The sequence below is a fragment of the Chelonoidis abingdonii genome, chromosome 2, assembly GCF_003597395.2.
Source record: "Chelonoidis abingdonii isolate Lonesome George chromosome 2, CheloAbing_2.0, whole genome shotgun sequence".
Taxonomy (NCBI): Eukaryota; Metazoa; Chordata; order Testudines; family Testudinidae; genus Chelonoidis; species Chelonoidis abingdonii.
This window is the reverse complement of record NC_133770.1, coordinates 177,296,396-177,322,073: the sequence shown is the minus strand read 5'-3', so window position 1 is coordinate 177,322,073 and position 25,678 is coordinate 177,296,396. Positions and strand designations below refer to the sequence as shown.

Genomic DNA, 25,678 nt, shown 5'->3' with positions numbered 1-25,678 from the left:
TTTGAATTTTTTCAAACAGTTTCCTGGTGATGGTCAAAGTAGATTTTGTTGGAAATTTAAATCTGGTTGGCTGGGTTGCTTGAAGCTTTTAAGAAAAGCAGACTATTATTGTCGCTAAAATTGTTGTTGACACGGTGATGTTATTGTCCTTCAGAGTGTTTCATAAAGCGAAGGGCTTTATATGGCTCTGTCTGTGTACAATTATAACAAGAAGAAAATTTTTCTGAAGCTCCTCCATCTCTGTTGTTGCACCTGTCAAATTCTTGTCAAGCTCCTCTTTACTCTTCAAAGCACTGGTAGTGCCCAGAAATACCCTTAGAATGTCCCTTAGAATCAGTATCTGAACAGTCAGTCACCCAGAAGCCAGCTAGTACATTTTTTCAGTGTACTTTTATGGCTTAACTGTTCTTCGGTTAAGTCTGCTCTCTCTGCCCATCGCTATGAATTAGTGCATTTCACCCCAGTGCAGAAAATTCATTCACGATCTCATGAGCAACTGAAATCTCAGTTAAACCCTTAACATGGGAATAGATTAATCCATAGGTTCTTGGGATGGCCTTCTCTGCACTCAGGTGAATTTCACCCACAGAACCCAAAATGTCACTATTGTACCAGAAGCTAATAGACTAAATGATATTCTTATCCTCAATATTTGTACTTTAAAAATTGAAATCCTAGCCAGATGTTTGCTTCATCTTGGTATTTATACCAAGTGGTCTGTTATGTGCTGAGTGTGGCCCAATCTACTCTGGTGTGATGCTTATTTGATTACCACAATATATACATAAAACAATATTATAATCTGTCAATATATATTCTATCTTAGATTATAGTATGTGTGTGTAAATTATATGAAATTAAAAAAAACTACATTAAAAATGTTATTTAGGACTTAGGTTTTAAAATCAAATATTAGCAAGTTAAGAAATACATAGAACATCAGACATTTGGCAACCTGAATTCTCCCTCATGGGCATCCAACCTGTTGAGTGAATGGGACAGGATAAAGTCTGTGATTCACAGCTTAGCTCCTCTGGCACAATGGAACTTTCTATAATAAGGCTAAAGCTCTCCTGTGCAGGAGACAAAACTTCCTTGGGGGCTGGTCCAAAACTGTGGAATCAACTCCCCCAGGAATTAAGGACCATCACAGATCTCATCACCCAATGCAAGATGCATATTTTTTACCATGCCTTCTCTAACATAAACATATAGCAGTGAGTGTGTATATATTATTCAAAACAAAACAAAAAAAACACAACTTACAAAACGCATGATAGATATTCCTCGTGTTGCTTAATGCACTACTGAAAGGTGCTCAGATACTATATTGAAGAGGATACCCTAAGAACCTATAGAGAATAGAATATCATGTCCTATAGAAAATATAATATGTGATCATGTAATTTAAAAACTGTATCATAATGCAGACACATGAGAGGGTCAAATTAAAGGCACATGGGCAACTTTAAAATCAGCATAGCCAAACTTTATACTACAGATGCTCCTTGAGTTACACAAACCCGACTTAGGCAAATCCAGACTTACGGAAAAAGTTCCGTAAGCTTTTTTTCCCCACGTAATTGTTGGGTATATGTTCCCAACTTACGCAAAATTTGACTTACGCGAGGCATTCTGGAAAAGTCAGGGAGTGTCTGTATTTGAATTTGCAACCTAAATAACCTTTTTAAACTGTGGTGGAAGGGCTGATTTGTGTGTTTAATTTTTGTATGTGTACAATTTGTGTTCAGTTTAGAGAGCTGCACTGACTTAAAATCCTTTATTCATCTTATATTGTGTGATATGGCATAGGGCTAAGGCATTATATTAATTAAAAACACGGTTATTTTTAAAGTAATTTCCTAGGAGGGCATTTTAAAGGAAAAAGGTAAAAACAAATTCTGTCCAATACAACTGTAACCTACAGGAGACATTTTAACAATATTTTCATGGAGGAAGATGAACTGTTAACTATCAGAATGGCTTTGTGGCTATTATCTTGCATATTCATAGCTAGTTATTTTTTCTCATCAATGGTCCCATAGCAGAGACCTATAAATATGACTCCTTGTCATTCATTATGAAGAGGGGAGCCTTAATTCTATGTGTGAGGCATGAGAACGGCCATGCTGGGTCAGACCAATGGCCCACCTAGCTCAGTATCCTCTTTTGACTGTGGCCAGTGCCAAATGCTTCAGAGGAAATGAACAGAACGCGGCAAATTATCAAGTGATCATACGATGACCAGACAACAAATGTGAAAAATTAGGACAGGGGTTGGAAGGTGAGGGGTAATATGAGCCTATATAAGAAAAAGACCCAAAAATCAGGACTGTCCCTATACAATTGGGACATCTGGTCACTCTAAGTGATCCATCCCCTGTCATCCAGTCCCAGCTTCTGGTAATCAGAGATTTATTGACACCCAGAGCATGGGGTTGCTTCCCTGACCATCTTAGCTAATAGCCATTGATGCATCTATTCTCCAAGAACTTATCTAATTATTTTCTGAACACATAATTTTGGCCTTTGCACCATCGCCAAGCAATGAGTTCCACAGGTTGGCTTTGCATTGTCTGAAGAAGTACTACTTTAGGTTTGTTTTAATGCTGCTGCCTGCTAATTTCATTGGGTGGCCACTGGTTCTTGTATTATGAGAAAGCGTAAATAGCATTTCCTTATTAATTTTCTTCACACCATTCATGATTTTATAGACCTCTATCATATCCCCCTAAGAGCATTTCTTGATGCTATGGCTTTTGTCTACATCTCTGGATACATCCGTGCACACCAGCTATCAATAAATGTTGCTGATGTTACCCTTTGCAGACTTAGTCGAGATACTGTTAAGAAACAGGACACATCTGTTTCTGCCTCCTCACTGATGCCAGTGCTATCTTTTGCGCTCTCTCTGAGCTTTTTGTTCAGTTTGTTTTGTTTTAAACTATCCTGGCAGCTTAAGGTTTTCCTGTCTGCCGTGCTGGAGAGATGCATTATAGAAAACACTAGCAAGAGGGCAAAATGTTCTTAACTGAAAACCTTTATTTCTTTGCTTACATTAGTGTTGTAGGTTAAATCAAGAGAGTGAGGGGGGATGTCAGAAAAGTCTTGGTTTTGAATGATCAAAGAACCTGGTCTGCATGTAAACTGTAGATTTCTGACTACACAGGTTAGTAAGCAGAGAGAAACAGATCATCGTGGTCGCCAAGGCAAATCCTAAAAAGCCATAGCCCCCTTGGAGACTCTGGATGCCATCCAGCTCCATCTCTAGCAAGGTCCTTAAGGTGATCTGGCTGGATATTCAGTTTATGTTCCTTTGCAAGCTTATTGTTCCACTAGAGCTTTTGGTGATCACATGATTGCCAGATGTGTAGCAGCATTCCTTGGTAAACATGCTTTGTGATTTGCCGGTCTTCCGTTCTAATAATATGTCCATACCAAGAAAGCCGCCGAAAACAAACCAGTGCTGATGGAGGCAGTTGCTGAGTTCATCTACAAATATCTTCACTGCTGATCTTGTTCTGCCTCTTAATATGTAACAAGTGACAAACACAACAAAAAAAAATTTTTTTAAGTTGTTCTTCAGTCTTCTTTGGCACCCACATTTCATTGACATGCACCTGAGTTGGTATAATTGTGGTTTTATAGATCTGCAGCTTTGTAGTAACCTAGATGGCCCGATGCCTCCACAGAGGCTGCTGAAAGAGCTGGAACGTGGCAGCTGCTACTACTATAGGAGTATTAGGATTTTTCCAACATCCTCCAGCACTGTCTGTGATGCTTTCCAAGTATTTGAAAGTTGCCGTTTGCTCGATATCAATCCTGACGTGTTAATGCTGAGCTGGCTGTAATAGCAGCTGCTTGTTGATAATGGACAGGGACTTAGTTTTTTCTGGATTAATAACCAGAGCAATGTGTGTTGCTTCTTGCCAGAAGACAGTGGCTCTTAGCTACAGCGATTCACCAGACTGAGCCAGGGAGATGTCATTAGTGTAATTCGCTGTCTCAAAACAAACTGACGTTCAGCTAGACACCACGAAGAGTGCCTCATCAACCTTATCCATCAGCCAGTCAGTGGCGATATTGAACAATGATGGTGACAGGATGCAGCCTTGCCAAACTTCTGTGGGAAATACAAAGCCATGCCGTGTGTCTGCCACTGATGCAAACACAGCTTTCTGTTCCATTCTAGGGCTCCTCTGTCAATGACAGTATCTTCCCAGGAATGCTGTATCACCTCATGACATCCCACAAACTTGCTTGATGCACTGACTCAGAGACCTGATAGAAGTCTATAAAAAGTGCTGCGCATGGCTTACTAAATTCATCCATCCACTTTACCCGGAGACAGCTTTTTGAGAAGATGGCTGAAAGTGGAGGGACCAGGTCTGAAACTGCACTGAGTATCCCAGCCTTTGCCCCACAGTGCCTCGCTGATTCAAGACACAAACTCAGAAGCAAAGACATTCCCTGGAACCAACAACAGTGTAATACCTCTAGCTGCTACAATTGGCCGTATCACCCTGTTTGGGCAGAGGCAGAATAATACCCTTCTTCTAGTCATTGAGGATGATGTTAACATGCTAGATGGTCCGGAAGACTATGAAGCTGTGGCACAATACCCTCCTCTGTTACCCTACAGGGTCGGTGCATTCACGTTGTGAGGGCATTTCTACTGAAGCTGACAGACCACCCTGTGACAATCCGCTCAAGTGTTCTTGAAGCTGAAAAGGTCAAGGATTTGTGTCTGCCACTGAGGCAAAAATGACTAATGAAAACTTCGTCATCAGTGCAAAAGGGCCATCCTGGTATCTTGCATGTTGGCAGCAAATGAGGAAAGCAGATGCTTCTGCTTTATGTTTTAAGTGTCAAGTGAAGGATGGGTGATAAGCTTGTACTTGTACACAACAGGTATCGGGGGCAGCGTCTCAACATTGGTGCAGAAATTCCATATTTTCATTTTTCTTATTGTTGAGCTGTCCGCCAGTCTATTTTAACTGCCTTGTGTCTTCCAGCGGAAAAGACAGTGTATAGCTTTGCTTTAGCTAGGATCCATTGTGTCTCAATATTCTGACTCACTATATTATCACACATGGCCCTGTGTGACAGAATTACACAATACATCTAAATGATAGACTGCTTCTGTAGGTCCCTAGCAATGAAAATATGAAGCAATCTGCAGCAGGAAAACCCACTGTAATTCTGCTTGTATGTTTCCATCAAATTAATATGTGCAACACAACAGAATATTACAGCAACTACTTCAGTCACAGAAATGCCCTGAGGAAGTTTGTGAATGCTGATTCTTTATTATGGAGCTTATAAGTGGATGAACTAGTTTTCGGGTGGAGGGGGAAACTCCTTGGACTTGAATTTCAGTCCAAACAATGAACAGATTCTGAGCCCTTCGTAAATTTCATGTTATTCACACTACTTGGTGCAAGTCCTCATCTATTCACTTGCTGATGACACTGCGACTCAAATTGCCTCAGTGTGTGCCTGAACCAAAGCCTATTGAAGTCAATGAGAAGATGGACCACATGATGAAAAAAAGTAAGGGGCAGAAGAATTAGAACCCCCTGGAAATTCATACCATAGAGCCCCTCGGATGAATTAATAACTCCCAAGACCACTCTTAAAAGGTCTTTCTGAAGGAATAAATGGAATGATTTGACAGCAGTCCAAACCACACCTGTAAAGGTATGCAGTCAGGTATGCAAAACCTCATATAAGGTACATCTGCCCCAGAGCTGGAGGCATAATTTCCGTTCGGGTAAACATATTCATTCTTTAATCACGCTATGTAGCCACGTCAGCACAAGGGGCTAGCCGCCCCGCTATGAAACTAGGGTTTCAGATGGGCTCGTACTCGAGTTGGCTATCCCATTCTGCCACTCAGACAGTTGTAGTTATGCTTCTATTTTTAGCATGCTAGCTCAGTCAGAGCTAGCGTGGGTATATGTACCCAAGCTGGAAATTACACCTCCAACTCCAGTGTAGACTTAGCCAGAATCAACAGTGTCAAAAGCAGCTGAAAAGTCTAGGTACATTGGCAAAGACATCTGATTCTAAGTTATCAGTAGGAAGACAACCTTAACCAACAAGACCAGCACGGTCTCATGGCCATAACTGCACCAAAAAACAAACTAATGAGAAAAAACAAGCTTATCTGATGACTCTAGATGACTGCAAATTTGCATTGCTCCAACCTTCTCAGTAGCCTTGCACAGGGAGGTAATGTGGTGTTCGTTATAAGCTATACTTTTCTGAGAGGCAGAATAAAGGAGAAAACCCCTCCTCTACTGGTATTTTTATTTTTCATTGCTTAACAGCCACCTTGATTTTTGCCAGGAACAGTTTGTTTCATGAAGATATTTTGCCTTTACAAATCATATTGTCACCACCAATTAGACACCAAAGCATACTAATTAGTTAATTTGAAAAATGAAAAACTAGTTCACGAAGAACTTGAAATTTCTAAGTTCTTTTCATTTCAGACTTCATAATCACTCTTTTAATTGATCTTTTTTTAATCAAAAAACATTGTTGACATTTTTGTTTACTAAAAAGCTGTTTTTATAAATGGAAAACCTCAATAAGCAGGGTGATAACATATTTATAATTTTGATAAACGTTTATTAAAGCATAACCTTTTTTTCACAATAAAGGAATATTGTGAGAGTGTTGACAGGAAAAATTTTGCATTCAAAGTAGTAAATTTTTTATGGGAAAATCTTCCACCAGAACTAATCCAAGTGTTTCCTTTGGTGAGGCATACAAACAACCTGCATTTCAGGGTAGCTAAAAGAGAAGTTGTTTTTAACTAAACAAGACTGTAAATAACAAGGAAGCGTATCGATGACAGATCATCTTGAAGGAGGAGGAGAGGAACAGTTTGTCGATGGATTTTGAAGTCACAAAACTCCATTCTGCCTGTACATTATTAAAGGAGTGTATTCATTTTACATAGTTTGTATATTGCAGTGATAGGATACACTCTGTACTTGAGACAAAGGGCCAGATCCTCAGCTCATGTAAATCAGCATAACTCCATTGAAGTCACTAGAAATGCACTGATTTACACCATGTCAGGATCTGGACAGTTATTTACAGTAAAGTGAAAGGTGACTACACCAGTGTTTTTGTTTATGCTCTGCTATGGGCTACTTGAAAATCTATACTGCTAAACGTCTTAGTTTCAGACCTGATGCTTCCATGGAAACCTGCTTTTGTGCGTGTTTCATTGTTTTTTGTATATGGTGACGGAGACACTTCTTAAAATTCCTTGATGAAAAATAACTACTTGACCAGACTGAATAACAAAACTCCCTACTTTACTTATCTCTGAATGAAAATCTAATCTGGAATGCCTCTCTTGATATTCAGGAGGTAGATGTTCATTCCAAGATATGGCCAGTCAGCATAATAAAGTTGAAAGAATACTTAGCGTACAGGGAAAAAATGCAGATAGAATTGCAAAGGCAGTCAGCAGAGAGTGAGTAGTCCAATTCAAAATCAGAACTTGCAGGGAGTTCCATGTGACTCAGAAAAATAGGTGAAATTTGCAGCCTATTTCTAAATCACAGGAGCAGATTTGCTTCTGAAATAATATGTATTCCTTAGTCCTTTCAGATGTATTACTATGATGATATAATGATGACAAATGCAGTATGTCAGTATAGTTCCATATGTGCTACAGTATTTGGTTGGTTTTCAGTTCTCTGTGTGTGTGTGTTTTAAGTAAGAAACTACATTTAAAAAAAACAAAACAAAAAACCAACATTGAAATAAGCATGCAAAGTCAAACACTAAAAGTTAAGAATAGATTGCTTGTGCAGCCTTAATTTGGCCTCCTTGTGTTTGTGCTATGAAACAATCTTTAATTACATGATCACAAGTTATTTTTTCCACAGGACCCTTGCCTCACTCAGTGCACAGGATGGACGATGTTCCTGGAATGAAGCTGTTGTCTGTAGGATCCCTACCTCATTTGTTGCAGAAGTTGGAAGGTGTGTAATGAATGAGACAAAGGGTTGCAGGAGGAGAAAGAACAGTGTCATGGTTAAGGCAACTGAATGCTGCCCTGGAGCACTGGATTCTGTCCCCGTCTCTGCCACAGACTTCCTCTGTGATTCTGGCCAAGTCACTTAAACCAAACTTTTCACGGGTGGCCATTAATTGTGTGTTCCTCATTTTCTGGGAACCTGGCTTGATACCCTGAGGTCTGATGTACAGACGATCTGAGCATTATCAGCTGTAGCTTAAGTTAATGGGAGCTATGATTTGAACATATAATATGCTATATAATGCTTAGTACTCTGAAAAATCAATGCCTAAGCTTTTTCCAGTGGGGCACCAAAAAATGGTGGATATCTTTGACAATTTTTCAGCCTAAAACTCTGTGCTTCAGTTTCCCATCCATAAAACGGGGGTGGTAATACCCCTAGGCTCACTGAAAAGTTGTAAAGATAATTTCATTCATCTTTGTGAAGAGTTCAGGTGCTCTGGTGAGAGCACCATAGAAATGCCCACAAGGAAACTAATAATTTTGTATTTAATACAGGGTTTGGATGATGTGCATGAAATAAGGCTGAAGGCCACACATTGAACAAAGAGAATAAAAAGAAATATTAAATAACTCCCCATTCACTGCATAAAGAGGAAGTCTTGTGGAAAAAAATAGCATGCGATCATGTAATTAAAGACTGTATCATAATGCATACACTCAAGGGGACTGAATTAAGGTTTCAAATGAAACCTTTAATCTGGCACTTCCTAACGTGTGTTTGGAACCTTAATGTTCATTAACATTGATTTTTTAAAAATGTAATTTACTAAGATGGGCTTCATGGGCCAATAAAATTAATACAGGATAGGGAGTAAGGAATCCTTGAGCTGTAATCCTATCTCTGCCACTGACTGACTGACTGACTGGTGAGCAGATTACTTTCCCTCTCTGTGCCTCAGATCTCCCTCCTGCAAAATGGGTGTTGTGAGGATTAGTTCTCTGTAAAATACTTTAATGATGAAAAGAGCTGTGAAAGTGTTTTAAATGTTATTGCTACTATCATCTGAAAGTGTAAGATATGCATGTCCCCCTCCAGGGCTCTAGAATCAAACCATGCCGATGGACTACAGGTGGTTTTGAATGTCCTTTTGCTGGGCTTTGGTTGATGAGCTTTGCTTCTTTCTCTTTGTCACAAGGCAGAAGGGAAGAGGTATTATAGATTTTGGGTTGGTAATAATGGGCTCAAGTTAGTTTCATCTGAAAGCAGCATGTCTGAAATGCAGAGAATCCCATGAAAATTCAGCAGCTTCAAAGTTTGTACAGAGGAATCGGAGGCGGATATATTTTTTTTCATGAGACCATTATAGTTCTAGTTTCCACTGAAGTTATAAAGAGCTTCCTTGTTCATCATTTTCCTGCTCTTTCCCTGAGTGGAATGTTACAAATAGTGATGCTGTGGAGAACAGGAAGGCATATAATAGGGCTATGAGTTGATGAGTAAAGGAAGCTGCTTCTCCCTCATACCAAACATCCTAATGAAGCAATAAAAACTGAAATGTTAAATGCAGGTTGTTTTTAATTGGAGAAATCCAGTGCAGAATCATCAAGTAAATATCTCTGTTTATTCTGTTGCAATACCCCTATGACAGTAATGGCTTTTTACAATCTGTGATCTGCAATATCAGCTTGTTGGTTTCTGGTTGATTTGAAGATGACATTGACCTGTAAAACTTAAATGATCTGGGATCTACTTAAGTAACAGACCAGTCATACTCAGACCTCAGTGATTCAGGAGCAAAATTAGTGATCAACATTACCCAAAAAGCCACAATAGTGTGAATTCAACCATATGAAAGGGATATATAAAATTTTATCAACTACAATTGGTTAATAATGTAGTAAAAGCATTCGGATTGGTTAATAGTTTAAATCACACATGGTTTTCATATCATGTGCTGCAAAGAGCCACAGGAGACACATTAAAGAGCCACTTGCGGCTCAAGATCCTCAGTCTGAGTATCACTGTAACAGACCATTGCTATCCCCATGATATACTACTACATTTAGTCAGTCGAGGCACCTTAGATAGAGCCTTGTTGGTATAAAAGAGAGGGGGCTACAGGCAGGCTGTTCTCCTTCAGGACTCTGCCTCTTTGGACTCGCCCCCTCTTCCTGCTGGATTCACAGCACCCTGAGTTTATAAACCTTCCAGGCATGGTGCAAAAGGTCTGTCTTCTCCTTGGCCTTTGAAGGGTTGGGCGAGTTTGGAGTAGGTAGAAGGGGTCTCTGGTGATTCTCTTGTTAAGTAGGATTATTACATTTTTGTTTTTATGTTGCTGCCGGGTGGTGGTACTTACAGGAAATTACTAAATCGGTTTGTTTATGTATATTTAAGAGTTTGCCAAGGGCTCCTAGTGTTCTGTACTTTTTCGTTTACTGTAGTATAAACTTAAATGGGAAGTCAATACTATAGTGGAGAGCCTTTGCAGACTGGGTAGCTAATCTGTTGCTATTAATTAGAGCTTGAATGTAAATCAGCCTTGCTTCCTACTTGGAGGATACCTGGTTATAAATATGAACTATGAAGGGGAGGAAATTGTAAAAATAATGAAAAGTGGAAACGGGTAGATGACTTTGAAGATTATTGAGAGTATTTCATTTGTTTGCAATCCAGTGACTGTAGCCTCTGCATCTGAAATTTTAGTGCTAATAGTCATTAGCACGAAAGTCTCATTTAGAGAGGCTAACTGGCTGGGTTTGTGGCTGGAGCATTTTACTAGGTGCTCTGCATACGCTCAGGTCTGAAGTTTGAGGTTGTGTTCAGATGGTGCAACCACATCTGGAATATATTGCTGGGTGTCCTCCTCATAACACACCAGAGAGAGTTCAGAGAAAAACAACAAAGTGGGAGGTTTAGGAGAGTTTGAGAGGATTGGTACATAAGGAAATATTGAAAGGATTGAGTACATGTAGCGTGGATGAGTGATGATTAATAAGGGAGGTAATGGTCTACAAATATCTAAAGAGTGTAAAAATCAGAATGAAGAGGAATTATTTGAGATGGTATAAGAGGTATGATTGAGTTAATATCATCCCATTAAGAGAGGCAAAATTTAAGCTGGAGATCCGCAAAAATATATTGACCATTAGATCCAGTAAAAGTCTAAAATAGTCTCCCAAAGAAAGAGGTGAGAAGTGCCTTTTGCTTGAGAAATTTAAAACTAGACTGGACAAAGCATTAAAAATGCACTGTAGGGCGCAATCCTGTACTAGCAGGGGACCATCTTTTTTCTCGTGTTTCTACAGAACCTAGCATACTGTGGTCCCCAGTTGCTAGCGTAATACAAATAATCATTATGAATAATGTGACCAACTTACTTTTCTCTGATCTCTGTATTTTGTGATTCTGTCATCTGGTGTGTTCTGCTGCATTTTGTGGATTAGCAATTGAAAGATTTCAACTGTAATTATGAGAACAGCGTGACAGCATCCTCATATCTCTTTCCTTTAAAATGTATCTCATAGTTAATGTTTGAACTCTTGCCTAATGTATCTGTGGGCAGTGAAGAAAATGGCTACTTAGATTACAAAATAGCATTTCTCTATTGGTGTGTGGGATTTTCCGTGTAAAAGATTTTTCCAGATAGTAGCAGACACATCTGTTCTTTTTGTGCCCCTTCTCCCCCACCCCATTATCTTCATTTTCTTTACTTCCCCAGTGGTTTTCATTCATCTTTTTTTATCCTGCATCCCTTTAAAAGGTTGGGGAAGATGGAGGTACTCGAGACATATATTAACAGTCTGGCTGTATGAAGTGAGCTGATGCAAACTACTGTGGGAGGCTGGGTTGCAGTCTCATAAACAGTCAATATATATTGTGGCTAGTCCAAGACATTTTGGGTGACTTTTTGAATGCATAAATAGGAGAATCTTGAGTAGGAGTAAAGAGGTTATTTTACTTCTCTATTTTGGCACTAGTAGGACTGCTGTTAAAATACTGGGTTGAGTTCTGGTGTCCACAAATCAAGAAGGATGTTGATAAATTGGAGGGTTCAGAAGAGAGTCACAAGAATGATTAAAGGATTAGAAAACATGCCTTATAGTGATAGATTCAAGGCACTCAATCAATTTATCTTAACAAAGAGAAGGTTAAGGAGTGACTCCATTATAAGTACCTACAGGAGAACAAATATTTGATAATGGGCTCTTCAATCTAGTAGAAAAAGGTAGAGTATGATCCAAAGGTTGGAAGCTGAAGCTAAGCAAATTCAGATTGGAATTAAGTGTAAATATTTACAAGTGAAGATAATTAACCATTGGAACAATTTACTGTGGGTTATGGTGGATTCTCCATCTCTGACAATTTTTACACCAAGATTGGATGTGTTTCTGAAAGATCTGCTCTAAGATTTATTTTAGTGAAGTTCTATGGCTTCAGACTGAATGATCACAATGTTTCTTCTGGCTTTAGAATCTATTAATCTAGAAGTGTTGAGGCAAGTACAGTTTGTACTGCTGGAATGTGGAACTGTTGTGACGTTTCTAATCACAGCTGCTTAAGTTTTTACTGGGCTTTTACCCTTGGAATCACTTGTAACTGATACAGTATCCTGGAAAGTATGATCTATGTAGTTTATGTAGCAGCTAAATTAATCTCAGGGGATTAGATGTTTGGGTAATATAGTGCTTTTCACTCTGTTTTGTACCATTCATAGACTGGTTTTGTGCAAATACCTATTCTCTAAGAGTTGTCTGTATTCCACTACAAAATGGCAAAGAAAAGTCAGTTTATGGCTGCCTCGGCAGGATTCTGACAGCGTAGTGTGAGGGTCAGTCAAGCTTTCAGCCTTTTCTTGAACTCAAGAGTGGGCATGGTCTTTGAGCACTCAGCGCTGCTTTAAATTCTGAAGGGATTGCTATGATGAGCCCCCCATAATTTTTGTAAAAAATATTCCTCTGTTTAGTGTCCATCAAAATGACTTTAAATGCCTGAAGTGAAGGAGAGACAAAGTTGGTGAGGTAATATTTTTTATTGGACCAACTTCTGTTGGTTAAAGAGACAAGGCTTGGAGCTCTACAGAGCTGTTCTTGAGGCATAAGCACCAACTTCTCCTGGCGCCAGTGGGTGCTCGCTCCCACCGGCCCCGACTTCCACCCCTGCTCCGCCCCCATTCCACCCCGCTTCCCAAAGTTCCTGCCCCAACTCTGCCCCCTCCCTGCCCCTATTGGACTCCTTCCCCAAATCCCTGCCCCGGCCCTGCCTCTTCCCCACCTCCTCCCCTAACCGTGCCGCGTTCCCGCTCCTTCCCCCTCCCTCCCACAGCTTGTTATGCCATGAAATAGCTGGGAGGAGAAGCAGGGACGTGGCGTGGCGTGGCGTGTTTAGGGGAGGAGGCAGAGGTGAGCTGAGGGGCAGGGGGAAGCTTGGCTGCCGGTGGATGCAGAGCACCCATCAATTTTTCCCCATGGGTGCTCCAGCCCCGCAGCACCCACAGAGTCGGTGCCTATGTCTTGAGGTCCTTTGGAGCTCAAAAGCTTGTGTCTTTCCCAGAAGAAGTTGGTCCAGTAAAGCTATTATCCATCTCATCTGTCTCCTATCCTGCAGCTAGCACGGCTGCAACACTGAAACTGAGGAGGACAGATGATGTATTGCCATAACCTTCTAGCCGTCTGTTTCTAGAAACCTGGGGTTAGAGATGCACACATTGATTGAGTTTGGCAGTCTCCAGTCCACTCCTTAGACAGTACAGATCCATATTATAGAAATGCTATCCATTTTCTCACACATGTGAGGACCCTGCCTGTGAGAGGCATAGCACTAGCAGAGGATGTTGCCGATTAGGACTAAATACACCAGAACCTCTGCTAGTGTATCAGGCAACTTGACATCTCTCAAGGACCATCCATCTACATTCCATCCCTAACTCCCCAATTATTTTTTTTTTTACATTCATTTTTTAAATTGTGAGTAACATAGAAATCTGCAGGGAGCCACATGCCGCCATCCAAGACTGCAGAGAGGATCAACAACACATGGAAGGATAAGAGAGAAACAAGCAAGGAGTGTGTGTGGTGGTGGGGGTGCAGGGTGGTGTGGCATCCTCAGAGCTCTGAAGCAGAAGTGGAGGAGAACCTTAGTGTCCCTCTTCCCAGAACACGCAGAATAAAATCTGAAATCCACTGGCTACTCTGCTCCCCTACTACCAAGAGAATGACCTTCTGTTTTGTTTCAGAGCTGGAGAAGGAGCTTACCAGGAGGCCCAAGAAGGTCTGCATTGTTAAAGTAGTGGGAACCAGGAACCTGTGGAAAAACATTGTAGTATTGTGTGTGAACTCGTAAGTCCAACATATTCCTGTCAAGTATGTTGAATGTTTTCTCTGTTGGTAAACTGAAAGTAGATGTGGATGGTGATGGAAATATGGAGGCTCTTCTGCCCCATTACAGGACCCTTAACCCAGTGTCTTAAAGAGCTGACCTTTGATAAGAAGAGTGAGCTCTACCAGAAGAATGATCTCGTGTAGAAGCCTAAGGAAGTAGTCACTTAACATTTTAAGCTGTGGAGCAAAAAGCATAAGGTGCTTTCTTGGGAGTGGTAGCTGTGCAAGTGCATCGATATGTCAGTGACCAACTGTATATTTTTGTCTTGCACAAACTTGCTACTCTGGGTAGGATTTTCCGAATGACAAGAGCACAAGTGCCATTGACTTTCACATGAATTCCACCCTGCCGTCCCAGTTTCCCATCCCATGACTTGTGCTCCTAAGTCATGTAGGATACATCTACACAGAGTTTTAAAATCATGGTCACGAGTCTCAGGCCCTGAGTCTTCAGAGTGGGGCTCATGCTACAGTGCTAAAAATATTCAAAAACCAGTTGGAGAACACTTCAGTCTCCCAGGTCACTTGATTACAGACCAAAAAGTCGCAATATTACAACAACAAAAACTTCAAAAACAGACTCCAGCGAGAGACTGCTGAATTGGAATTAATTTGCATTGGACACCATCAAATTAGGCTTGAATAAAGACTGGGAGTGGATGGGCCATTACACAAAGTAAAACTATTTCCCCATGCTTATTCCCTCCCTTCCCTCCCCCCAGTTCCTCACATCTCCTTGTCAATTTAATTACCACTACAAACAGTTCTTTTTCTCTCCTGCTGATAATAGCTCACCTTAACTGATCACTCTCCTCATAGTGTGTATGGTAACACCCATTGTTTCATGTTCTGTGTGTGTGTGTATAGACATCTTCCTACTGTATTTTCCACTACATGCATCTGAAGAAGTGGGCTGTAGCCCACGGAAGCTTATGCTCAAATACATTTGTTAATCTCTAAGGTGCCACAAGTACTCATGTTCTTTTTTTTAAAAAAACAACTGTGTAGATGTTTGGACTTAGCTGCAGCTCAGGCTCTGAAACCCAAGGAGCAGAGTGGGCTTTTGAGGCTGAGCTTGAGCCCAAGCTGCAACATCTGCACTGCCGTTTTCAGTATCGTAGCACAAGCTCCAGTCTGTGCACCTGGGCTCTGAGACTCACTGCCACAGGGTTTAAAACACAGTGTAGATGTACTCATGCTTTTGAAAATCCCACCTTATACTTCCAATGGACCATGTCAAGGAAGCAGATCAGTCCGAATTGGTTAATGTCTTCAGTGCATTCGATGGTGTCCTTTTTAAATTTAAACCAAATTGTTCAGTAGTTTCGTGTTGGGTCTTGTAAGTTTCTCTCATGTGAGAGGTCAAGCTGTAGATTTCCATTATCCTGGATTAAAATTAATGACTACCAGTTTAATTTGCATAAATTTGTCTTAAATTATCTGGGAGGTAGAGGGGAGCAAGTAAGGTGAAAAGTCCAAGGATATTACCATCTTCTCCTGACTTTATTTCAAATAAAGCACAGAGGAAAGGAGGAAATAAGCCCATATGATTGATTCAAATGTAATCAATTGCAGAATTATAACACTGTTTGTTTGCATATTTTATCTACAATCTGCTTAACATTTTCTAAAATTTAATGGATTAATTTGGCAACGGAAGAAGTTGTCTGGCAATAAATACTAAGCTGTGACCTGTATAGTAGCTGACCATGATGTCCTGAAAATTGGACAAAAAAGGACTTCAGTTCCTCCAAATCATTGAAGGGGTATACAGGGAAAGCACACTTTCTCAAACACTGTAGTGTGACACCTACGTTCTAAGGCCTCAATCTGGCAAACATCTACATGAGTGAAGTTAAGCGTGTGCTTAAGTGTTGGCAGGATCAGGCCCTGATTGAGAGTTATTTCACACACAACTGGGAGAGCTTCTCAAGTGTGTAATAAAAGTAGATGTATGGTCTTGAAATCTATTTCAAAATTACCCTAACTACTTTTGAGGGTGGAGAAGGGAACAGGGGAAAGTGGTGGTATTTCCTAGTATGTCAATCATATTAAGTGCCCATTTGGATCACCTGTGTGATTTTTAAATTGGGATGGGAGTGGTGGTAGTAAGACCAGAAATTGCCTAGAAAAATTGTGTAGAAATATAAGTTCCCTACCCATAGTTGGAATTTCCACTTGATTTTAGGGCCCCAACCTGTAATCTTCACTCACATGAGAAGTTAGTGACCCATATGATTATGAATTACAGCATTGGATCAACTGATCCTGCCTGGGTGAGGTCCATTGCTGTCTGTGCTGAATCAGTTGCCTGATCAGTCCTTAATTTACAGTATCAGTTGGTGAAAGAAGTGGTGGGCTTTTAATAACCACTGTGGTGGCCTCATGCATTCTGGAGCAATTTTTTTGCTGCTAGACTGAGTTTATAGCTACAGTAACTCAAGTGGATGTATAAACATTGTCTCTGTATGAATTTCCATTCACCCACCCCACTTTTAATTAGGCGTATTTGGAAATTCCCAAGACCAGAATAAAAGCAACACAAAGGATGATTTTTGGCCATTGTCAGTGGAGAAGTTTTGCATTCTTTGAAGACTGTGAATCAAATTTGTGTTTGTCAGGCAGATCTTGTTTATTTTAGGGAAAGAAGAGCCTATTTTTCATTATTATTATTCCTCCTGCATCATGTAGTCTGTCCTGAGATTCAGGCAGGTGTGAATTTTTGGGGAAAATAAGACATTTCAGGGGAGAAAGAGGAAATTCTTTCAGGGCACATTGATTTATTTAAAAAAAAAGGCAACTGTTTGAATCTCCTCAGAATTTTAGGATATTAGAATAAATCCTGGGGTTGTGGATTAAAGGGAAGAGCACAGATAATAAATTGTATAACGAATTCATTTGTCTCATGGGTCTTCTGTTTATCACATGGATATCATCGCTGCATATATTTGTGTAATATATTAGTGTTGTCTAGTTGTGTATTAAATAGTGTTTGTAAGGTAGCAAGCACAAGAGTTAAGACAGAAAGTAAATTATGGACCAATTATTCTGTAGATTTCAAAAGCAAATGAAATTTTGTACAAGAATAAACAACTGTGTGTCCTGTAGTGCATTCTGTCAGTGTAAAATATGTCAATTCTGCAGCTCCAAAAAATGCACAATTCTATCTTGGCTTTCGCTGACTGGTCTGCTATGCACAGGACTGTCATTCATTTAGCTGTATAAGTCCCCACAGTTTGTTTATTTAAAAAAACAAAAAGTTCTCCATAGTTTGGTTTCCATAAAAATTGTTTCAAATTCCTGATATTAAGTAGGATAGCTGGTGTAACATACTAGCCATTCATTCTGGAGCCCTAGCCCAAATGTAGCTTAATGATGCACATGTGGAATGAATTTGGCAATATTTAGTCTTTTCCTCAGTTAATGAGGTAGGTCCACATTATCTAAATGCTACAGAATTTGCCACATATATGAGGCCCTTTTCTGGGAAAGGCGTAGCACTGCCTGAGGAGGTGTTGATAGCACTAAAATATACCAGTAGCTCTGTCAGTGCATGAAATGATTTTACATTGCACTAAGATCTGGCACTAGCCAGATGAATCTCACCGCACCCACCATTTTTTTTTTTAAATAAATATTTGAAACAGAGGAGAAATGGTCAATAGAGGTACTTGTTTTCATGTAAAAAAATAAGTGGAAGAAATTGATACTGAAGTATGGCATGAACCACAATTCAAGCCATAGATTTTCATTTCATAACAGTCATAGTAACAAATTAAATACAGGTTCAGTATGTCACTTTAAATATTCATTTTAAAAGTTATTTTGGCAGCAGCACTACCTTGGGGAGTGAGGTTACTATCTATGGTGTGATCTGTTTTGTATTATGCTTCCTTGCTGCCCAGCCATACAGCCCTTCTTCATAAAACTGATCACAGCAGAACTCATTCTAAAGGCCAAGGGTCAGATATTAGATCAAAACAGAAGTCTATTAAATTAATCTGAAGGCAGATTCTGATTGGTTTTCATGACTGATTTCAGGTTGCTTCCAATCACATAATAAAAATGTAATCTCACATGGCTTGATTTGGGAACTGCTGTGGCTTAGCACCTGTTAGAATCAGGTCAGTTGATCACAAGTCTTTTGGTTTGGTCAATTTTTGATCATTGTTTATTTTTATTACAGAAGAACAGGGGTAGGCAACCTATGGCACACATGCCGAAGGCGGCACGTGAGCTGATTTTCACGGGCACTCGCACTGCCCAGGTCCTGGCCACCAGTCCAGGGGGGCTCTGCATTTTAATTTAATTTTAAATTAAGCTTGTTAAACATTTTAAAAAACTTATTTACTTTACATACAACAATAGTTTAGTTATATAATATATAGACTTATACAAAGAGACCTTCTAAAAATGTTAAAATGTATTACTGTCACGCAAACCCTTAAATTAGAGTGAATAAATGAAGATTGTGCACACCACTTCTGATAGGTTGCTGACCCCCACAGTAGAACCTTGAGGCCTCAAAAGAGATCCAGCCCTAGTGGGCTAGCTGTTGTATAGGCTTAGTAAGAGAAGTCCGTGCCTCAAAGAGTTTAAGGTTTTCCTTTTCTTTCCAGCTCCTTGTTACCTTGCCATATTTGCCTGCCTGTTCCAAAGTGGTCTCCCATTGTCACTTTCTGTTTTCCTCTAGGCTGACCGGATTTGGGATACATCACTGCTTTGCAAAAAGCATGATGGGTCATGAAGCGAAGATGACGATCACCCACAATTTCTATGCAGACTACTATACCATGGCAGGGATTGCTCTGGCATCCTGCCTGGCTATGTGCCCCGTCGTTGGGTTTCTAGGGCGAAGAGGAGGACTGCTGCTGTTCATGATTCTGACAGCTCTGGCATCGCTTCTACAGTTAGGCCTTCTCAACTGTAAGTGAGGGAATAAGTGACTTGCACCATGATACTGGTCAGAGAGCATTACCTTGCAAAGCTGCATGTGGCCTTGAATCAATGGCTGTTCTCAACTGGCATATGGAAAAAACCTGCCTGCTGTAGAACAGAAGAGCAGTAAATCAGCTCTCTGTGGATGGTGCAGATTCACATGCTGTACAATCCCATTGAAAGCAATAGGGAATGGAAGTCACTGTAGATTTGGGCCCATTCTCTATACATATTTAACTACAGTGAAACTCTTTTGTTCTCACTCCAATTTCCCCTTTATTCTTTCAGTTCATTGTTCTAGGTGTAGGGATTTATTCCTGTAGCAGAGCTCCAGAGCTAGTCACCCACGCTGAGAAGAGTTAAAAACAGAGTGGATTTCAATCTCTGATGTGTCAAAATTTATTGTCGGGGTTTTAAAAGGAAAAAAAAAAGTTTTCTGTTGTCTTAAGAGAATGCATGGAAATGACATACAATTTTACCAGATTTTTTTTTTTCTCCAAGGAGGCTCCAAAGGAAATTGGTTTCCCATTCTTGGTTCCCTCCTCTTTCTCAGATTTTCTGACTTGCAATGAGCCTGCTTAGGAAATTGAATTGATTGATGGCAGAGTCCCAAAATTTCCATCCTCTTAGAGACTGCCTCTTTTGCAATTATATCAGAGACAAGAATAGTGTATACCAGGTCTGTGGGTTGATGCTGGGTGGGTTCAGGTTGTTTCTGGTTTTGCAACTCTTATAAAAATAGTAGAAAAATGCATGTGTCTGAACATCTGTCAAATTGCCTTTTGGAGAAAAAGCCAGAGGGGGACATATCTCCCTACTATAAATTATTGGGAGCAGTCCCACCCAAACTGGAGGTGTGTTCTCTATCTCCTCCCTCCTCCTTGGTAGATTTGTGTGGCCACACATTGGCAATACACAGGTAGCAGTGTAATTAAGAAATATGTATAGTGCATGCATATGTCTAAGTAATTATTGTCACACTGCCTGCTGTGGAACACAGCTAAGAACACCAATCTCAGGTCAACTGCCAGAATACAGGGCATATACCCCAGACTGGTGGTTTAATCTATCATAAGACTTCATCAAGCCAGTAACAAAAATGTGCTCCCAAAATACTGTACTACTTATTATGAAGCCAAAGATAGTTCCCTTCGGGACCTCTAGCCCCTTGTGCACCGCCCACACAAACCAGACTTCTGTGGTAAATGATTATTAAAACCAGAAATCATATGTATTAACTTCCTCCAGTTCCAGAAAACCAGACACCCATCTGAGTTCAATATATACTTCAGGATCTTACCAAATATCATGCTGCAGTCAATCTTTAGTAAACTAACTAAAGATTTTTAAATTTAAAAAAAAGAGTTGTTAAATGATTAAAGTGAATCATATACATTGCAGATGATGGCAGAGTTTGTAGATCAGGAGAACAGCAGTGATGTTAAATCTGCTAGCTTGCAGTAAGTCTCCCTGGATCATCCAAAAGATTGGGAGTCCCTCAGTCCATGTTCAAAATTTCCCTTTGTTAGAAATCATAGTCCAGAGATGTGGAGCAGGCAAGAGGCAAGGACATGATATCAGAGTCTCCAATTTATACCCCCAGTCCATGTACCTGGAAGGTTACTGGCACAAACATGGGAGTCAGGGATCACATGTTCTGCATGCCCTGGCTGAGTCATGAGGCATCCATGGGCTACATGTTCTCTGAGGCATAGAGAGGGGCCCTTCAGAAGAGTTGATTGTCCTTAATGGCCCATCAACCATGGCTCGCTGGTCTTGATGTAAATCTATCTGGTGGGTGTTACCCAGGAACGCAATATGTTCGAGATACAAACATATAGCAGAGATTCATAACTTCACATACAATGATAATACAAGCATATAAACAGGGTAACACTGTTCAACAGATTACAGCTTTTCTACTGACACCTTACAAGGCGTGCTTTGCATAAGATTTATCACAATTCTGCAACAGTGATACATCAGTGGTGGTATGTAAACATGGTCATCTTCCTTTTAAGACAGTGTCACAATAATACTCTGCATAATGATGAACTACAAAAAGCACGTCTTTGAAGAAACAGATTTATGATAGCTAGATTACAACTATTTCTAAATTATTTTTGTTCTGCTGTGTTCCGTTCTTAACCTTGAAGATGGACATTGAGAATTAATGTCATGCCCATGTTAAACCCTTCTGTTCCCACCTGCTGAGAGCCCCATCATGTACTGTTTGCCCTTTGTCCCCCTCCCATTTCTAAAAACTGCCTGTACAAAAGTAGGAGGAAAAGTCAGCTTTGGACTCTGGAACAGCTTGTATCCTTCCACTGTGGTCTGTCCCCCCGTCACATCCCACCATCGCTCCTTCTAGGCAGCAAGGCCATGGTTTGGAGAGAAATGAATGGCCATGCTGTTTGTATAATTTAACAGTTGTGTGCGCGTCTTGTGTGTGTCTGTGTCTCGTAAGGCCTCTGACAGGGATCTCCTTCCAGATTTCAGGGTTTCTCCTGAGTCAGAACTTCTCTAAGCTCTCTGGAGTAACCCAGCTGCTAGGGTGTTCTGCCAGGCTCGCATAACTATTGTTCTGCTTTTTATGTAGCATTACTTAGTGCCGCGTAGGAAGGTGGGCCAAAAAGCAGCTTGTGGATAATTTTAAACACTGTAAACTCACTTTGGATTTTGGCAAGGGAAAATGATGTGTTTAGCAATGCAGGGATGCTGATTGTTATGGTTTCTTCTCTAACTAAAGCCCCTGTGGCCATTCCCTCAGGGTTACAGCAAAGCTTGACAGCAGTTTCTTTTACACCTTTGTTACCAACAAAGAGACTTTTGTGTAATTTCAGTGCTAATTCTGGGTCTTTTCAAATGATTTCCCACTGTGCGGTTATTATCATCACCTCATTAGAATTCCGTCCTCCAGTTGGGAATAGTCCTGGAAATTGCATGCCATGGTTTTGAAAGATTATTCCAATCCAGTCATGATACTGAAATGAAAGAGTCTGGGGAGGAAGTGGAGGGCTGCAGTTTGGTTTGGTGTTGGGGGAGGGTGTTGTGTGTGTGTGTTTTTTTCACTTTGAATAAATCACATATTTCTCTCTCTCTCTCTCTCTCTCATATTTTAATTTATTTTTTGCGGTCTGTGGATCCAGTGATTGGAAAATATAGTCAACTTCCAGACTCAGGTACTGTTTACAAATGTCTATGCAGTGTTTTTGAACTGCTTGCACTCTGAGTGGGTGTATCTGAAAGGCAAGAGTCACTGAGGATACAGAGCCTGATTGCAGTAACTGCTAGTGTTCATGTGCAAGGTGGCTGGTGAGCTCAATGTCCTAGAACTCTTCTCCCAGAGCTAGCTGCTCATTGTTACAGGTTCTGTGGGTCTGATCAGTTGCAGTATAAGGATTTTTTTGCAAGGCCTGTGGTAGAGATGAGAACATTTTATTTGTATCTTCCTCTATTGCAGCATCTGCAATGTCTCAACCACAGAACTGTACTAAGTCATGATTAATTCTAGTTGTCTCCATATGGCTACCAGATTTGGGTGGGAAATGTCCAGTGCCTGAAAAAGGGGAGACATTTTTTAAGCTTTACCACTTTGTGATGGCTGTTGGTAACAAAGCTGGAGATTGTCTGTTTACTGCTGTTTTTTGGAAATATGTTATGACATTTTTATTTAGGTTTTGGGTAGTCGGTACATTGCTTATTAAACATTGATTTAAATAAATGTTGAGGGAGGAGATTCAAACTTGCATCTAAAGTAAAATGAGTCACTTAATATGGTATTCTTGTTTTATTTCTTGAGGGCCATATACTGAATTGTACTGAGCTCAATTTCTACCTACATGTGTGTGTCTGACTGTCTAACAGGTATGAGTGACAGCGTCAAGGACAAATTCTCTACTGCATTTTCCATTGTGGGTATGTTTTCATCCCATGCTGTTGGAAGTCTTAGTGTTTTCTTCTGTGCTGAAATCACACCAACAGTAATAAGGTAAGACCTCCAAACTTCCCACTGTGGGGTGCGGAACCAGTTCAGATGTCCTTACTTTAGTAATCATTTATTGTGTAATGCATACTTCTATTTATGCCGGGTGAAATCTCTAATAATCTGATACTGTCCAACAAACTCTGGGATGTTCTGTAGTTTGAGCAGTCTCTTGGGAGCTACTTTGCATATAAATAGAGAGAGTTATTTACATTGCATCAGACAGTTTCACCCTTTCTCTCATGTTTTAATTAACAGCTTGGATGATGGAGCGAAGAGAGTGCTTATAAAATTTGTGGATGACACCTAGCTGGGAGAGGTTGAAAGCCCTTTGGGGGACAGGATTACAATTCAAAAATATCTTAAATTGGACAGTTGGTCTGACATCAGTAAGATGAAATTCAATAAGATGAGTACAAAGTACTTCACTTAGGAAGTAAAAATCAGACACACATATATACAAAATGGGAATAACTGGCTAGCTAGTAGTATTGTAGAAAAGGATCTGGGGCTTTTCCATGTCCACCACAGGTAGGACAAGACGTAATCATCTCTGTTTGCAGCAAGGAAGATTTAGGTTAGATATTAGGGAAAATTATCTAACCTGTTCTTTAAAACCTCCAGTGATGGGGATTCCACAGTCTCCCTTGGTAAACTATTTCAGTACTTAACAACCCTTATAATTAGAAAAACAACTAGGTGTAGGTATATTTTATCCTGACTCAGCATGGGGGGATTGGCTAGATGACCTCTTGAAGTACCTTCCAGCCTTACTTTTCTATGATTCTTTAATTGTGAACAATACTTTTTACACTAAGAATCGCATGAGGCATTGTAGCTATAATTTGGTTTGATCTCCAGTTCTTCCACTGTGTTGTGCTTCAGTTTTCTTGCAGGCTTTGAAATGATTTTGGGCATGCTAAAAAGTGAAGCCTGTGCTTATGTGCTTTGCTCAATCAGAGTATAACAATTAAATTATGCTGTTGCCACTTGGTTTAATAAAAAGTACCTCTCCGTATCCCCATGGGTTTGTGAAAGTAGTAAACACATGCATGCATAGGTGCCAACTTTTACTTTTCCCCGGGGGGGTGCTCCACTTCCTCTCTGTCTGAGGCCCCACCCCCACTCTGCTCCTCCCTTCAAGGTGCCACCCCCACTCTACCTTCTCCTGGCCCTGCCCTGCCCCCTCCCTGAGGCACCGCCTTTGCTCTGTCTGTTCCCGCCCTCTGTACCTCCCTCCTCCAAAGCCCCACCATTGCTCCACCTCTTCCCATTCCCACTCCAGCCCCTCCCCAAGGCCCCCGCCCACCTGCTGCTTGCTGCCCTCCTTCCACCCCATTCTGAGCTGCCGAACAGCTGTGGCTGGTGGGTGCTGAGCACCGACTATTTATTTTTTTTCATGGATGCTCCAGCCCCAAAGCACCCATGAGTAAGCGCCTATGCATGCATCTCAGGTCTGCATCCAGCCATTGAGAGAGAAGTTTATGTTGGCCCTGTGTGGGTATTCTAAAAGGGGAATAGACACAAGGAGCCCTGCTTCCGTCCAGTGAAAGCTGCAGCCAAAAATCAGTGGCAGGTTGGTGAAGAAAAGAGGGGGGCGATCAGTGCAGCTAGCAATGATAACAGCCCCAGAGGTGATGTCAGTGGAACTGCTCCTTTCAAAGGTGTATCATTTCCCTCTGCACTCATCCCCTCTCCACCAGCACGAGTGGTAGCATTATGCCTTTCAAAGGCCGGTTAGTGGTCTGCCTCTCTCTTCGCCTCCCCAACACAGGCCTGTCTTAAAGGAGTCAAATATTTGCCCTAAATATGGCCTTTGATATCCTTGAGAATAGTGAAAATGGGAAGGTAGGGTCTTTTCTGGGAATTTTCCCAGCCATATCTTTGCAATATCAGTTTCCATTTAATTTATTCACTACTTATAACAGCATAATCTCTACATAGACTTCATTCGTACGTTCTAGATAACAGTTGCAATAGTGTCAAAATTATTTAGGTGCTTTAGGTCTCATTGACTTTCAATTAGATTTAGGTTCTTTAAAAAGGGAAGGGGGAGAGGGGCGGGAGAGAGAGAAAAACCTTCCCAAAGTGCAATGCCCTTACAATATTTCGTCATCTGTGTAGCAAAGGGTCAAACCTTTCCTTTTTTAATTCCGTGTTTTTCCCAGCTGTGTGGCATGAGGTACATATTTCACAAATGAACTCATTTTGGCAGGGGAAGAGAAGAGTGTGTAAGCTAGTTTGAATCATTATTAGCTTTTGCTTGTGAAGCAAAACTCACCTTTTGTTTACTATCATAACTATTAAAGGGTTATTTTAGGACATCATTACAAGAGGTTGTGTTCTCTAATTAGTTTTTCCTAAATTAC

At 40.6% G+C, this 25,678-nt stretch overlaps 1 protein-coding gene across 2 annotated transcripts in view; it reads left to right on the top strand.

The window, feature by feature from the left end:
- SLC22A23 (solute carrier family 22 member 23) overlaps window positions 1-25,678 on the top strand; it is a 199,539-nt gene that overhangs the window by 161,942 nt on the left and 11,919 nt on the right. The window contains exons 6-10 of one of the 2 annotated variants that reach the window (XM_075062824.1): window positions 7,914-8,009; window positions 14,242-14,344; window positions 19,080-19,312; window positions 22,474-22,506; window positions 23,192-23,315. In XM_075062824.1, the coding sequence (XP_074918925.1) occupies window positions 7,914-8,009; window positions 14,242-14,344; window positions 19,080-19,312; window positions 22,474-22,506; window positions 23,192-23,315 (589 nt within the window). The remainder of the gene's footprint in view (window positions 1-7,913; window positions 8,010-14,241; window positions 14,345-19,079; window positions 19,313-22,473; window positions 22,507-23,191; window positions 23,316-25,678) is intronic. The other variant, XM_032798381.2, reaches the window with a different exon arrangement.